The 15880-nt window shown below is 38.4% G+C and overlaps 1 protein-coding gene across 3 annotated transcripts in view; it reads left to right on the forward strand.

Annotated features, from left to right (window-relative positions):
• The window catches only part of BMX (BMX non-receptor tyrosine kinase), a 58412-nt gene that overhangs the window by 20838 nt on the left and 21694 nt on the right, over positions 1-15880 (forward strand). For all 3 annotated transcript variants that reach the window (XM_066356167.1, XM_066356169.1, XM_066356168.1), the window contains exons 8-11: positions 9772-9843; positions 10529-10582; positions 13374-13428; positions 15214-15293. In XM_066356167.1, the coding sequence (XP_066212264.1) occupies positions 9772-9843; positions 10529-10582; positions 13374-13428; positions 15214-15293 (261 nt within the window). The remainder of the gene's footprint in view (positions 1-9771; positions 9844-10528; positions 10583-13373; positions 13429-15213; positions 15294-15880) is intronic.

Below are 15880 nucleotides of genomic sequence, written 5' to 3' on the forward strand. Positions count from 1 at the left end.
TGAGAGGGTGGGCTGACTTTTACAAAGGGCTTGGGCATCACTGGCCTGATGACAAGTAGCATTTCAAGCTTGCCTTCTCAGGACATGAATAGTCTCATATTTTTAAGCCAAAAGATGCTACCTAAAGCCAAAATTGAAACTACCTTGAAGACAGTACCTAAACTGTATATTTCTGGGGTCTGGCACCAAATCAGCCCCATACTTGATGCTCAATAAATATGAAATTTAATTGCAAGATGACAATAGAGAGTCAACTGACTACCCTTCCTTATTTGCTGCCTCCTACTTCCTCCCCATCATGGTGTTCATTGTCTGACATCTTCTCACCCAGTTATTAGCATCCCTCCATGGTAAGGATGTCTGTCTTTCCCCACAAAGCATGCAGAGCATCTTTCTCACTCAGCATGTATCTCTTTTCTGTTTTCTCTCCTGTCTTCTTATAGTTTTATTCTTTCCACTCTCATCATTTTTATCTAAAGCAAATGCCTCACTCTACTGATGATACAGCCACAGGGCCATATGGAACATGAAAAAATGTGTGTTCTTGTTATTGTCTTTAGTATAACAAGTCATGGTACCTTTCATTCCAAAGTGGAGATAGAATTCAAGTGTATTAATCTATAGCTGGTGCCTGAGGGCAGCAGTTACATTTATTTGCCTGTAGCCCAGTATTCTTGTGGAAGGCAACAATAAACCCAGATTAAAGGTGAGTAGATCACATCAAATTTGTGCTAGGTCCCCTCCCTGCCAGAAGCCCAAGTAATTCATTGAAAGAGGTGTGCACTGAAACTGACTGACCAGTATTCAAATAATTAGTCAGCACCACTGATTCACATGGAGTTGCTGCCCAGCTACCAGCTCAGAGATTGCCAGATCCTATCTCTATTTAAAATGTCAGGAAATGATTTGACTTTGGGTGATAGATATACAACATAATCAACAGTTCAGAAAACTCAGTAACTAAGATAAATAGTGTGACATTGATACCTCCTAAGATTTTGCACCCATGATTTAGTCCTGATCCTGGATTTTTTCACCGAGAACATCAGAAAGCTAATTATCTGAATGAAGGCTTGATTAATAATCACTTCTTAGTGTGAGCAGCTTACATCACCTATTAGTGAATTATAATAATTGCTAAAAGGTCTTCATGGAGCTTGAACTTTAATAATGCAGCCATGATTCTCAGTCATGTAAGTGCATTGATACTTTTGATCAACTTTGTTATTCATATTATCTTCACCTGAGCTTTTCAGCATCTTTTTTTTTTAAACTAAGTGAGAGTCAGGGAGACAGAGAGAAAGATGCCTGCGTGTGTCCCAACCTGGATCCACCTGCCAAGCCCCCCTATGGGGTGACGCTCTGCCCATCTGGAGCTGTTGCTTCGTTGTTGGCAACAAAGCTATTTTAGCACTTGAGGCAAGGCTATAGAGCCATTCTCAACCTCAGCACCCGCAGGGGCCAACGTGTTCCAATGAGCCATGGCTGCAGGAGAGGGAGAGAGGGAGGAAGGGAGGAAGAGAGAGAGAGTGTATGAGAAGGGGTGGAGAAGCAGATGGTCACTTCTCCTGTGTGCCCTGACCGGGAATCAAACCTGGGACTTCCACACACTGGGCCAACGCTCTACCCCTGAACCAACTGGCTAGGGCCTTTAATCTTTTTTTTTTTCTCAGTAAAATAAAACATGTTCTAATTAAAGCATTTAAATATTGCAGAATCTGCAGTGTACATTCCTCAAGAATGTTTTCATCTAAAATGCACATTTTACCATATACATAGAATTAAAAAATCAGGTTCTCACCATACACTCTTCTTTGCCACTTGCTGTTTTCACTTAACATCTTGGACATTTTCCCCATTTGAACACAGGAAGTTAAACTTAATTTTTATTTTTATTTTCTTTTTAGGGAGAGAGAGAGACAGATAGGGACAGACAGACAGGAAGGGAGAGAGATGAGAAGCATCAATTCTTCATTGCGGCACCTTAGCTGTTCATTGATTGCTTTCCCATATGTGCCTTGACTGAGGGGCTCCAACTGAGCCAGTGACCCCTTGCTCAAGCCAGTGAATTTGGGCTTAAGCCAGCAAGTTTGGGCTCAAGCTAGAGATCATGGGGTCATGTGTATGATCCCACGCTCCAGCCAGTGACTCCACACTCAGCTGGTAATCCTGTGCTCAAACTGGTAACCTTGGGGTTTTGAACTTGGGTCCTCTGCATCCCAGGCTAATACTCTATCCACAGCAACACTACCAGGTCAGGCTTAATTTTTAACTTTTTTTAAAATTTATTTATTAAATTTAATGCAGTGACATTGATAAATCAGGGTACATATGTTGAGAGAAAACATCTCCAGATTATTTTGACATTTGATTGTGCTGTATACCCCTCCCCCAAAGTCAAATTGTCTTCTGTCACCTTCTATCTGGTTTTCTTTGTGCCCTTCCCCTCCCCCAACTCCTCTCTCCTTCCTTGCCCCATCCCCCTTCCCCCCACCCCCCCACCCATCACATTCTTCTTCATGTCTCTGAGTCTCATTTTTATGTCCCATCTATGTATGGATTCATACAGTTCTTAGTTTTTTTCTGATTTACTTATTTCACTCCGTATAATGTTATCAAGGTTCATCCATGTTATTGTAAATGATCCGATGTCATCATTTCTTATGGCTGAGTAGTATTCCATAGTATATATGTACCAAAGCTTTTTAATCCACTCGTCCTCTAACGGACACTTGGGCTGTTTCCAGATCTTCGCTATTGTGAACAATGCTGCCATAAACATAGGGGTGCATATCTTCTTTTCATACAGTGCTATGGTGTTCTTGGGGTATATTCCTAACAGTGGGATAGCTGGGTCAAAAGGCAGTTCGATTTTTAATTTCTTGAGGAATCTCCATACTGTTTTCCACAGTGGCTACACCAGTCTGCATTCCCACCAGCAGTGCAGGAGGGTTCCCTTTTCTCCACATCCTCGCCAGCACTGATTCTGTGTTGTTTTGTTGATGAGCGCCATTCTGACTGGTGTGAGGTGATATCTCATTGTGGTCTTAATTTGCATTTCTCTAATTTGCTTAGTGATGTTGAGCATTTTTTCATATGCCTATTGGTCATCTGTATGTCCTCTTTGGAGAAGTGTCTATTCATTTCTTTTGCCCATTTTTGGATTGGATTGTTTGTCTTCCTAGTATTTTTACAAGTTCTTTATAAATTTTGGTTATTAACCCCTTATCAGACGTATTGTCAAATATGTTCTCCCATTGTGTAGTTTGTCTTTGTATTCTGTTCTTGTTGTCTTTAGCTGTGCAAAAGCTTTTTAGTTTGATATAGTCCCATTTGTTTATCCTGTCTTTTATTTCACTTCCCCGTGGAGATAAATCAGCAAATATATTGCTTCGAGAGATGTCAGAGAGCTTACTGCCTATGTTTCCTTCTAATATGCCTATAGTTTTAAGGCTTACATTTAAGTCTTTTATCCATTTTGAGTTTATTTTTGTGAGTGGTATAAGCTGGTGATCTAGTTTCATTTTTTTTGCAGGTAGCTGTCCAATTTTCCCAACACCATTTGTTAAAGAGGCTGTCTTTACTCCATTGTATTTCCTTACCTCCTTTGTCAAATATCAGTTATCCATAGAACTGTGGGTTTATTTCTGGGTTCTCTGTTCTGTTCCATTGATCTATATGCCTGTTCTTATGCCAGTACCAGGCTGTTTTGAGTACAATGGCCTTGTAGTATAACTTGATATCAGGAAGTGTGATACCCCCCACTTTATTCTTCTTTTTTAAGATTGCTGAGGCTATTCATGTTCTTTTTTGGTTCTATATAAATTTTTGGAATATGTGATCTATATCTTTGAAGTATGTCATTGGTATTTTAATTGCTACTGCATTGAATTTATAGATTGCTTTGGGTAATATAGACATTTTAATGATGTTTATTCTTCCTAACCATGAGCAAGGTATATGCTTCCACTTGTTTATATCTTCCTTGATTTCTTTTATCAATGCTTTGTAATTTTCCGAGTACAAGTCTTTAGTCTCCTTGGTTAAGTTTACTCCTAGGTACTTTATTTTTTTGGTTGTAATTGTGAAAGGGATTGTTTCCTTAATTTCTCTTTCTGACTGTTCATTGTTGGTGTATAAAAATGTCTCTGATTTCTGAGTATTGATTTTATATCCTGCCACTTTGCTGAATTCATATATCAGGTCCAGTAGTTTTTTGACTGAGACTTTAGGGTTTTCTATATACAATATCATATCATCTGCAAATAATGATAGTTTTACTTCTTCTTTTCCAGTATGGATGCCTTTTATTTCTTCTTCTTGTCTGATTGCTGTGGCTAAGACTTCCAGGACTATGTTAAATAAGAGTGGTGAAAGGGGGCACCCCTGACTTGTTCCTGATATTAAGGGTATTGCTTTTAATTTTTTCCCATTGAGTATGATGTTGGCTGTGGGTTTCTCATAGATGGCTTTTATCATGTTGAGGTATGTTCCCTGTATTCCCACTTTGCTGAGAGTTTTGATCATGAAAGGGTGCTGGATTTTATCAAATGTTTTTTCTGCATCTATTGAAATTATCATATGGTTTTTCTCCTTCTTTTTGTTTATGTGATGAATCACGTTGATTGATTTACGAATATTGTACCAGCCTTGCCTCCCCAGAATAAATCCCACTTAATCATGGTGTATGATTTTTTCCATATATTGTTGGATCCGGTTTGCTAATATTTTGTTGAGGATTTTAGCATCTATATTCATCAGAGATATTGGCCTATAATTTGCTTTCTTTGTGTTGTCTTTGCCTGGTTTTGGAATCAGAATTATACTTGCCTCATAAAAGGAGCTTGGAAGTCTTCCTACCTCTTGAATTTTTTGAAATAGTTTGAGAAGGATAGGAGTTATTTCTTCTTTGAATATTTGGTAGAATTCAGTTGTGAAGCCATCAGGCCCGGACTTTTCTTTGTTGGGAGTTTTTTGATAACTGTTTCGATCTCATTTCGTGTAATCAGTCTGTTTAGGTTTTCTGATTCTTCCAGATTGATTTTTGGAAGATTGTATGTTTCAAGGAATTTGTCCATTTCATCTAGGTTGTCTAGTTTTTTGGCATACAGTTCTTCATAGTATTTTCTTACAATATTTTGTGTTTCTGTTTTGTCAGTTGTTATTTCTCCACTCTCATTTCTAATTTTATTTGAGTCCTCTCTCTCTTTTTCTTGGTGAGTCTAGTTAAAGGTTCATCAATCTTGTTTACCTTTTCAAAGAACCAGCTCCTAGTTTCATTGATCCTCTGTATTGTTTCTTTAGCCTCTATGTAATTTATTTCTGCTCTGATCTTTATTATTTCCTTCCTTCTACTACATTTGGGCTTGCTGTTCTTTTTCTAGATCTTTTAGATGCAGGGTTAATTTGTTTATTTGAGCTTTTTCTAGCTTCTTAAAGTGTGCCTGTAGTGCTATGAACTTCCCTCTCAGCACTGTTTTTGCTGTGTCCCATAAATTTTGAGTTGTTGTATGCTCATTGTCATTCATATCTAGGAATTTTTTATTTCTTCTTTGATCTCATTTTTAATCCATTCATTATTTAACAACCTGCTATTTAGTTTCCTTGTGTTTGAGAATTTTTGAGCTTTTCTGTTGTGGTTCATTTCTAGTTTCATGCCATTGTGATCGGAGAAAGTGCTTGATATGACTTCAATCTTCTTAAATTTGTGTAGAGAACTTTTGTGCCCTAACATGTGGTCTATCCTAGAGAATGTACCATGAGCACTTGAAAAGAATGTATATTCTGCTGCTTTAGGGTGAAAGGTTCTGAAGATATTTATTAAATCGAGTTGATCTAGTGTGTCCAATAAGTCTTCTGTTCCTTTGTTAATTTTCTTTCTTGAGGATCTATATAGTGATGTTATTGGAGTATTGAAATCCCCTACTATTATAGTATTGCTGTTGATCTCGCCCTTTAAATCCACAAAGTCTGCTTTATATATTTGGGTGCTCCTATATTAGGTGCATAGATATTTATAATAGTTATATCTTCCTGTTGGATTACTCCCTTTATCATTATGTAGTGGCCTTCTTTATCTCCTACTATATCCTTTGTTTTAAAGTCCAATTTGTCTGATATAAGTATTGCTACCTCAGCTTTTTTTTCATTTCCATTTGCATGAAATGTTTTTTTCCATCCTTTTACCTTCAATCTATGTGTATCTTTTGTTCTAAGGTGTGTCTCTTGTAGACAGCATATGTACAGGTCCTGTTTTCTTATCCACGCAGCTACCCTATGTCTATTCTTTAAAGCTGTATTCCGTTTTTGCTATATTCTTTTCCCACTTTGATCTGTTTACAATAGGCCCCTTAACATTTCCTGCAGCATTGGTTTGGTTGTAATGAATTCCTTGAGTTGTTTTTTGTCTGGGAAGCTTTCTATTTCTCCTTCAATTTTAAACGATAGCCTTGCTGGATAAAGTAGTCTTGGTTGTAGGTTCTTGTTCTGTATTACTTTGAATATTTCTTGCCATTCCCTTCTGGCCTCAAGTGTTTCTGTTGAGAAGTCAGATGTCATCCTTATGGGGACTCCTTTGTAGGTGATAGCTTTTTTTTCTCTTGCAGCTTTTAATATTTTCTCTTTATAGCTTAGCTTTGGTATTTTAATTATGATGTGTCTTGGTGTAGGTTTCTTTGGGTTTCTCTTTAATGGAGTCCTCTGTGCTTCTTGAAGTTGTGATAGTTTCTCCTGCATTAATTTAGGGAAGTTTTCAGCTATGATATGATTGAACAAAGTCTCTATCCCTTGTTCTTTTTCTTCTTCTTCAGGAACCCCTATGATGCGGATGTTATTTCTCTTCATGTTGTTACAGAGCTCTCTAAGAGTTTCCTCAGACTTTTTGAGTCTCTTTTCTTTTCTCGTCTCTGCCTTCATGTCTTCATTTCAGTTGTCCTCCAACTCGCTGATTCGATCCTCAGCTATATCTATCCTGTTTTTAATTCCTTCCATTGTGGTCTTTATTTCTGATATTGTATTTGTCATCTCTGTCTGATTCTTTTTTATACTTGCTATTTCTTTATTTAGGTGTTCATAATGACCATCCATTGTTGTTCTAAGATCCCTAAGCATCCTTACAATCATTATTTTGAACTCCGCATCTGGAAGTTTGATTATTTCCATATCACTCAGTTCATCTCCTGAAGGTATCTCTTGTGGTTTCATTTGGATTGAAATTTTTTGTCTTCTCATTGTGTTTGGGTGTTTTATTTGTAGAGTTGGTTGAGTCTAGGCTTGGTGTTGTCTGCCTCTAGTTTTCAGTTGTGTTATTTCTAGGTCTTCTTGGGTTGGTATCAGCTATTATTTGTAATCCACTTTCAGATTTGGGAAGCTTTGAAGTCTTGATTTGTTTGTTTTCTTAACAGGTGATAGTCTTGTTTATTGATCTCAGCAGGGGGCTTCCTTGAAAGTGTATCCAGGAATGCGATGGGTGTAACCTGAGACTCTGAAGGCCTCTTCAGCCAACTAATCTCTCTGGGGGCAGGGTGTTTTCTCAGCTTCAGTAGGAGGAGGTGTATCTCAGATCTCTATGGAGACCTGAGTTACTGCCCCTCCTCCCCACTTCTTGTTTTCAGCTGTGTCTTATTGCACTGATTGGAGCTGGAGAGATGTCCGGAGATCTCTGATCCAGAAGCAAGTCAGTACTGTTTTGTGGAAGGTTCAGTCCCTCCCCCAGCTATGGCTGCCTCTAGCACGGATGAGTAAGCTTTTTTAGTTCGTTTCCTGCATTCCTTATCCCCTCACAGTCTGTCCCTCTCTCTGTCCTTTCCACTTGGGAGATAAGCTGGTCTTTTCAACACACCTTGCTCCCTGGTCGCCAGGCAAATGGCTGTGAGCAGTATTTTCTGCTCTTTTCCCTTGGGTGAGATCCCCTCTGGGCTCTCAGCCTCCTCCTCTCCTCCGTTCCTATAAGCAGAGGAGATTCAGTCGCTCCCTACCAGGTTTGTTGTGGCTTCTTCTTTGCTCCTTGGTTTTTGAGAGCTGTTCTTGTAGTCCAGAGTTGGTTTTTCATGCTGATTTTTCCTAAATTGATTTGTATTCCAGTTTGGTGGTGAGAGCTCGGCATCTGTGCATCTGCCTACTCCACTGCCATCTTCCCATAGTTAATTTTTAACTTTTAAAATTGTTAATTGTGTGTAAAGCCAGTAGCCACGGCCACCATTGCAGCCGTCTGGCCCATGCAGGTTCGCATTAGATTCGGACAGACTTTAATGAAACAACGGAGCCAAGAACTGGTGGGCCATTAGCTTTAATCCTAGTTTGCACCGGGCAGGCAAGTGAAAAAACACACTGGGCTCCAAAACCCACTCATTCAGTGCTCACAAAGCTACTGACTTATCCAAGTTCCCTAGAATCAAAGGTTTCTACCTCACCAGACTTATTCACCTCTGCTCCTCATCTCCTTCACTCTGCACAAACTCTGCACAAACTGGCTTCTCCCTCAGAACTCCATCATCTTGGCTGATTCTCCTGGCCTCCTCCACGTAGCTCTGCTCTGCTCTCTAATGCTAATCTCAGGAACCTAGAGAGAGCAAGCTCCTGGTCTGTCCCACTTTATAGTATAGAAGTCAAAACCTTTAACCAATATACAAACAAGGAAGTCTCTGATACAAAGTCACTCATCTGACGCATAATGGAATTTCTCATGAGAGTGCACCACCCCACATCAAACAGGGTGGGAAAGGCTTAGTCTTAAAACTAAGCCTTAGGCTATAAGAATCCTGCTTGCTTACAGCCAATGCAAACTATAAGCGAGCAAACATATATATCATTATTTACAAACTTATTTGACCAACATTGTGGAAAAAAATAATGTAAAGTGACCATTTTAGTCCTTTTAAGTGCACAGTGTTAAGTCCATTCATATTAGTGTGCAACCTACCTGATTATTTTGAATGTCTATATAGTATTCTATTATATGGACAAACTTTTTAATTAAAAATTTAATTGAAAATTTTAAACTATATTTTTAGCACTTTTAAATAAGAGTTTTCTTATAAAGAGATGAAGTGAAAACAAAACAAACTGTGCCAGTGAGCACGGCTGTTCGGGAAGGCGGAGAGGGAGGCTTTCCTGGAAATGGAGCTAGAGGATCACTTCCTGGTTAAGGAAACTTGTCGCTATGAAGTGTGGTTTTGAATAAGAGCCTGGCTTTGAAGGCAAACAGGAAATAATAGGCCCTACATTCTAAATAAAACTGCCTTTAAACTTGGAGAGGTAGGCATGTCCTCAGGCTCTGCTCAACACCCAAAATGAAAGAGAAAATGATGGGTGTCAGAGGATGATGACGATCCCACTGAGCCGGCTATGTCCACATGGAGTTAAAAGTTCAGTATTAAAAGTACACTTATATCATAATTGCAATCACAACAGCAAGGAAGAAAAGAACCTATTTTAAATATGCGTGTGACAGAATGCCTGCATATCTATAAGATAATCAGGGCAAACCTAGTCAAGATAATATATTAATTCAAGTTTTCTATTGTTTGTGGTTATTCTGAGTCATTGCTAACAATTTACTTTTGTTTATGAATACTATCAAACTACTGCTTTTTATTGGAGTCCCAACAAGGACAAAAAGGTGAAAATGACTTATTAGTTTAAATTTCCAAACCAAGTGAAATTCATGTGTCAGAATATTCAATAAAGCTAAAGCATATCTAACAAAATTACTTTTGTTATTTAACATTTATACATAAACACAAATTTATGAACTGTATCTCTTTTTTATAGCAATGAAGATTTTACATGCAGTAACCCAAGAGAAAGAGATGTTGGGGATGACAGCGCCTCAAAGATGTCATGGTATATCAAATCCAGATTGTCCTTCACACCTAGGATTTGCTTCCATTTGCAGGAAAACTAACAACATTTGCAATAATTTTATAACTAGACTTTATATTTAAAGTAAATAGAAACCCCCAAAATCTATGTACTTTGTCTCTCTGAACCCTTAAGTTGGTCTGAATTGATAACTTGTGGGTCACCATTGCCCTCATACTGATTTTTCCCATCCATCATTCATGATATGCGCTGGTGTTAGCCTGAACACTGATATATCTGGCTCAGGCATCTCTCGCAGGAGGAAAAAAACAACCTAGATTTGAAAATTTCTTCTTTAAGAATAGATCTAAACACAACCTGAGGTCTTTTTTAACTTTATACTATAGCTGTCCCTGAAGGCATATTCATCTATTTCTAAAGACCACTTTCTTGAAAGACTCAAAGAAATCCACATTCCTGGGGGCCTCCTGGGGACTCTGTATCAGTCATTTTTTTCATTAAACTGAGCATGAACTCAACTTTTGAGTCATACTCTCTTCACTTTGCTAATAGCCTCCCAAGTGCAGAAAGGGAAACCTAACAGTTTATGTTTGATTTACATGGATAAAAGCAAGGTGGGATTTGATATTACATTGCTCGGTACTTGTGTTTTTTGTTTTGTCTTTTTTTTTTTTTTTGTATTCATGTTGATTCATCTCTTCTTAAGGGGATTCCCTGAGTCAAGTTCATCTGAAGAAGAGAAAAATCTGGATGAGTATGAGTGAGTTTTGAAAGTCCTCTGTGGTTTTGTAAAAATAGGCAGGAATGTTTCGATTGTATTATTCCCAAAGGGCATTAAAACATATGGTTAGACTTGCTAAGAAGGCTGTGTTTACATGGGTAACTCATGTGAGGTTCTGCGTCATTTATCCGGAAGACAGATGACAATAAGCTGGGTTTTTACTAATGAAAATATTTTTTCCCAATCTGAATTATCTAAATTGGCTGCACATATTCATTGGTGTCACTGTCATTTCACTTCATCTCCATAGATACAGCAAATAATGTTTCTGCTGATTATGTCCTCCTTAGAGGTCTCTTGCCAGGGTGATTTTTGGAGGCTCTTATTAGCATTGAGTCCAGTTTTTGAAATTTCTTATGGTGCATTAATTTTAAACACATACAATTTTACAAGTAGCACAACTGAGACTTGAACATGACGACATTTATGTTGAGAAATTACTATTCCTAGGATAGCCTTATCATTTAACATCCAAATTTGGGAACTTTAGAAAGAGAAAGAGTACATTATTAAGTATTACAACTGGTCTCTTCTGGCAATTAAGAGTGTGTGATCAGCCCAACTATACTGAAACAGGTTGGTCTAAGTGGCTGTTAAGGTCCTTTCCAAAATCCAAGATTCTATCACTTAACAAGTAAGGATAAACCAGTCTTCTGGATTTACAGAATGCCATTAAGAAAAGGTGAGAGGAAAAGGGCATACTGCATCTCTCAGGCGCCTGGTTCATATATATTTCTAATTCTGTTTTCTAAGAGTGAAGTTATTGACTTTTTGGCTCTAAGTGTAGTGAGAGGTTTTATAAAGTGTATTTCACTGTTTCAGCTTTTGCCCTTTCTCTCTAGCCCAGCCTAGCCCTAGGCATACGTGTCACATTGGAGTAGACATGCTGTACCCTCCACCCTTTTGCATCATGGTCACTTTACTTCCCTTCAGGCCTACTTTCTTACCCATCATTTACCATCAGAAAAGCACCTGGTATAACAATTTAAAGTAAGACAAGACAGACTGAGAAAGGCCGGCACCAAAATTATCCAAAGAGAATTACACTTTACCAGATGACAAAGACTTAAACCAATGAGAATGAATCTCTAATCATGGGTTTTAGTCTTTACTAATTCAGATATATTGGAAGTCTTTCTTTGATTCAGAAAGCTCAGATCTGACCATATGGACAGTCTTTATCTCCATTATTTCTAGACTCAAATGTTTTGTGCAAAATATGCATGTGGGAAATGATCAAGAGAGACGTCTCCTCTTCAAAGTCAAAGAGATGCCAAAGGGAAACCAGGACCACATGGCAATATTATCTGGGGTTTCAGCTTCTGACATCGTGCTTTATGCCCTCAGCTTCCTGCTCTATCAGTGGCACTGAAGCATCTGTTTTATGAGCATAAGTTCATGAGCATTTCTATCCATTCCATTAAAGACTGAAGCACCAAGGTTTAGATGGAAAACTTTGTTAGGACTTGTCCTAAGCCTCTGCTGCTCTGACATTGAAATACTGAAATATTTTTTTAAAACTAACAAAGCCAGGCCTCATTAAAATGATGACAGATGCAAAATGTGCATATGTGTGAGTGTGTGTATGTATGTAAAGTGTATGTGTGGTGGGCTTCCATACACTCTCACCTCAATTCTTCAGGCCTTTCTGACGATCTCTTTCTTGATTATCCTTGATTATCTCTTTCCTTTATCTCCCATAGGCATATATACTGAATCACATTCACTGAAGAGTCCCTTGATTAACTATGATTAGCTTAAAATATTAGTTATAAAACTATCGGTTAACATCAACAGTGTTCTTTATATCTATAAGGATACAATTAGAAGAGACTTTCAGACTTATCAAGTTCAACCCTCATCCCCATTTTACAAATGTGGAATTCTAAAGTTAAAAGAAATTAAGTGGCTTGTCCAAAGTCATAGGACTACTTATTAGGAAGTTCTGCCTAAAACCCAGAACTCCAAGCTGAAACATCTAAGGCTCTTCCCACTTCCCTCTGTCTTCTAGCCAGAGGATCTTCCCAAGGCCCTGAACCCATGCCCCATCCCACCTCCCACCCTGTTCATTTCCATAGTATGATATTTCAGCCCCAAATTAAAACCTATAGATGTTAATCTAACATGAGAAACAGCTTTGTGGCCTGTTGAGCTTCACATACAAAGTGAAATGTGATGTTCTTGGTTAACTTAGGAAAAAAGGCAATATTTAAAGATTATACCCGACTGATCCACATCATCATTTTCTCAGTTCACTACAACTGTTCCTATGTTAATTTAGCCATAGAAACTTATCTGCTGTTATCCTGTAAAATGTATTTTAGAAAAGCACTTGCTTTGAAAGTAGATGCTATAAAGTATGCTTCTCCTGGATTATTAAAAAAAAAGTTATAGGGTTGAAAGACAAACTTTCATCCTTGGCAACCCTGACTTTCCCATTGGAATATTCCTCATTGGTCTAATCTCTGGCTCTCATTCAAAATGGTGAAATGTCTGAGAATTTAGAGATCGTGTAGGAGGAGGCCAAAAGTTCTTCAACACTAGCCCACTTGAAAATACAGATATGCAGGCCCCACACCAGACCCATAATTGGGTGGTAGAGATTCAAAATCTGTATTTTGGAAAGTTCCTCAGGTGATTCTCTGGAGCAGCCAGGTTTGGACATCCCTGATCTAGGCCAATTTTTCATTTTATTAGTTAGAAAGCTGAGTGATAAGTTATGCAATTAAAAATTATTAACTATAAAATATGAATTTTTTTCCTATTACAGCTGGTTTGCAGGTAACATCTCCAGGTCACAATCTGAACAGTTACTGAGACAAAAGGTAAATAGTCTGGTCTTTAAAATATCCCCTAAGGGACCTGGCCGTTTGGCTCAGTGGTAGAGCGTTGGCCCAGTGTGTGGAAGTCCCAGGTTCGATTCCCGGCCAGGGCACACAGGAGAAGTGCCCATCTGCTTCTCCACTCCTCCCCCTCTCCTTTCTCTTTATCTCTCCCTTTTCCTCCTGCAGCCAAGGCTCCATTGGAGCAAGGCTGGCCCAGGTGCTGATGATGGCTCCATGGCCTCCACCTCCAGCGCTAGAATGGCTCTGGTTAAAACGAAGCAATGGCCCAGATGGGCAGAGCATTGATTGCCCTCTAGTGGGCATGCCAGGTGGATCCCAGTTAGGAACATGCAGGAGTCTGTGTCTCTGACTCCCTCCTTCCCACTTCAGAAAAATACAAAATAGATATAGATATAGATATAGGTATTCATATACATATACATATACATATACATATATAATTTTGGTTAATAAGGCCAAAGAATCTCTTTTATCCCCTAAGAATCTCTTTCTCTGTTGGGTCCAGAGGATAACACATTTCTCAAAGAAACCTTCATACTAATTATATAGTCATTTCATCATGGTGTTGGTTGCCCAGCCTATAGGTTACCAGGCCCTTCATATATAGTCACTCCCTGTGTTTCTATTATCTATTTCTGTATTATAAACCACTTCAAAATTTAGTGGCTTGAAATAACAAGATTTATGATTTCTCACAATTTTGTGAGTGATTCAGCTGGATCAGCAGTTCTTATGCAGGTTTGATTTAAGGTCACTCATGTGACCACATTTAGCTGGTGGATGCAGTCACTGAGGTTAGCCTGGGAAGTCAACCTGGATGCCATAGTTCTCTGTGTGGCTAACATGGGCTTCCTTATATAGTGTGGTGATCTCAAGGTAGTGGTTGAAGAGAATGAGCCATACATTTCAGTGCAAGCACTATCAAGTCTCTGTTTTTGTCATGTTTGTTAATACCCCACTGGCCAAAGCAAGTCGTGTGACCCAGCTCAGACTCAATGTGAGAGGGGACTACACGGGGCATGAATACAGAATGATGATTTATTGCAGGCCATCTATGGAACAGTCAACCTCAGCTCTGTCAATTCTCATTAGCACCTAAAACACAATAAAGTAGATGTAATAAGGAATAAATTTACATGGTTTTGTTACTAATTGGTACAGAACTACCAATAGCAAACTCTTGACCTACAAAGTGATGTTTTGATATAGTTCAACCTTATGTAACACATCAATTATCTCTGAGGGGTACTGGTAAGAATGTGATGACTTCACTATCTAATTGACATTTTGTCACATTCCTTGTATATTATCTGCTCTTTCTGAATCTAGATCTGCTTAGAATTAGCACAAGTCATTAAGAAGGACAAGTTGAGCATAGAACTTAAATGATGTGTTCTATATCTCTGGTGTTCTACAACCTTCTAAGAGCATGATACAATGTTATGTGGTTTTACATTTTACTTCTGAAAGATTAAAACATTAGGCTTACATAAATACAAAACAAAAACTTTTCAGAGAATGTTAAAAATTAACTGGAGAGGAGGAGTCGAAACACACAGTGTGGATCTATAAAGAAACCAAGTGAGAAAAGAAAGCAAGCTAAACTGTGGGTCCCCTTCAGTGCCAACTGTTGAATAATCTGTGCCATCAATGAGATTTAGCATGAATCTAAAAGATCTATTTTTCTACTGCCTACCAGGAAAAATCATTATCAAAGATAATAAAAATGTTTTGTGTCCCTTCTACATATTTCTTCCTTTTCAGGGAAAAGAAGGAGCATTTATGGTTAGAAATTCCAGACAAGTGGGGATGTACACAGTGTCCTTATTTAGTAAGGCTGTGAAGTAAGTATGATATGGCTTTTTTTCTTTCTTTCTTTTATCTTCTTGTGTATTCTTTGATTGTGCTGATCATTTAGTGACATTTTGGAATAAGACACCATCTTTAAACTCTGGAATTTTAGATCAAAGTATTTCTGTTGAATGGGACCATGTGTAGCAGCTATTTTTTCTTTCAAAAAGCTCTTCACAGGGATCCTCTCCTGCCCATCTCAGGAAGCAGAAGAGTGCCCAGTGCATAGCACATTTCATTCAACATATGTTAAAGCAATCCTGGGTTATTCTCCTCAATTCAGTCCTAAGTCTAGAATGAAAGAAAAATAGCATTGGAGCCTCTACACTGTTGGCCCTAGCCACCTGCTGAGCTGAGAAAACTACTGCCAACGTCTGCATTTAATCTTTCCAGTGGGTGCAGAGTTAGAAAAAGGTGGAATTAGTGAGCTGTGTCCCCTGGATAGTTTCTTTTTGAGCATGCTGGCCTCTCTATGTTGTTAACAGCTCTGATTTGAAGCCACGCCACTCCTCTGGGTCCAAATCTCAACTACCATTTACAAAGTTTTATGATATTCAGCAAGTTTCTTCAACTCTGTGCC

This window comes from Saccopteryx leptura, chromosome X (genome assembly GCF_036850995.1).
Source record: "Saccopteryx leptura isolate mSacLep1 chromosome X, mSacLep1_pri_phased_curated, whole genome shotgun sequence".
NCBI classification, from domain to species: domain Eukaryota; kingdom Metazoa; phylum Chordata; class Mammalia; order Chiroptera; family Emballonuridae; genus Saccopteryx; species Saccopteryx leptura.